At 70.4% G+C, this 1095-nt stretch overlaps 1 protein-coding gene across 1 annotated transcript; it reads right to left on the minus strand.

The window, feature by feature from the left end:
* Window positions 1-6: 6 nt before the first annotated feature.
* LOC114072419 (transcriptional repressor scratch 1-like) lies at window positions 7-743 on the minus strand. The gene has a single exon (XM_027910318.1). It carries the CDS (start codon window positions 725-727, stop codon window positions 17-19), a length of 711 nt encoding a protein of 236 aa, XP_027766119.1. The 5' UTR covers window positions 728-743; the 3' UTR covers window positions 7-16.
* Between the last annotated feature and the right edge of the window lie 352 nt (window positions 744-1095).

Raw genomic sequence — 1095 nt, forward strand, 5'->3', positions numbered from 1 at the left:
GGGGGGCGCGGCTCCCTCAGGGGTGCAGGGGGCTGAGGGGCGCCCCGGCCCCCTTGAAGCAGGCGGACTCGTAGTGCTTGTTGAGATAGGACTTGAGGGCGAAGGTCTTGCTGCAGCGCTTGCACTTGAAGTGCTTGAAGGCGGAGTGGGTCTGCATGTGGGCGCGCAGGTTGGAGCGGTCGGCGAAGGCTTTGCCGCAGTGGGCGCAGCCGAACGGCTTCTCCCCGGTGTGCGAGCGCATGTGGCCCTGCAGCAGCCAGGGCCGGCTGAAGGCCTTGCCGCACACCTGGCACTTGTGCTTCAGGTCGTGGGTCAGCAGGTGCATGGCCATGGCCGGCATGGAGACGTACACCTTGCCGCACGTGGGACACTTCTTGGCCATCTTGCTGTCCAGGCTGCGGTGGGTCTGCTTGTGGCGGCTCAGGTTGGAGGAGGTGGCGTAGCTCTTGCCGCACTCGCCGCACGTGTGGCGGGGCAGGTTCCGCGCCGGCCCCGCCACCGCCTTGCGCCGCGACCGCCCGTCCGTGATGAAAAAGGCGTCCACGGCGTAGCCCTCGCTCACGGCCGCGTCGCCGTTGATGTACCCGCCGGCCATGCCCGAGTGGGGGCTGTCGGGGGGCTCCGAGTCCCCCGCGCCGAAGTCCCCGCGCCCGCCGGGGTAGAGGGCGTCCGGGGACGGCACCTTCAGCGCGGCCTCGGGGTCCCCCTCGAAGGCCGAGGGCGCCATGTAGTCGCTGATGTACCCTGGGGGGCGGGCGAGAGAGCGGGGGGGGGTCCGGTCAGAGGGCGCTGGAGGCGCTGGGGACGCGCGGGCTGGGCTGGTGGCACCGTGTGGGGAGCGCCTGCCTGTGCCCTGCCTGTCCCCTGCCTGTGCCCTGCCTGGTCCCTGCCTGTGCCCTGCCTGTCCCCTGCCTGGTCCCTGCCCGTCCTCCTGTCCCCCAGGCGCCTGTAACGCCGCCTGTCCCCTGCCTGTCCCCCTGCCTCTTGCCAGACTGCCCAGCTCAGCTCCTGACTCCCTTGTCCCTTGTCCCCTGCCAGACTGCGCCCAACTCTTCTCTTGACCTTCCCTTTCCCTCCTCACTTGTCCCTGGTCCC

The sequence above is a fragment of the Empidonax traillii genome, unplaced genomic scaffold (assembly GCF_003031625.1).
Source record: "Empidonax traillii isolate 1590-97213 ecotype Southwest subspecies unplaced genomic scaffold, ASM303162v1 scaffold3152:size14835, whole genome shotgun sequence".
Classification (NCBI taxonomy): domain Eukaryota; kingdom Metazoa; phylum Chordata; class Aves; order Passeriformes; family Tyrannidae; genus Empidonax; species Empidonax traillii.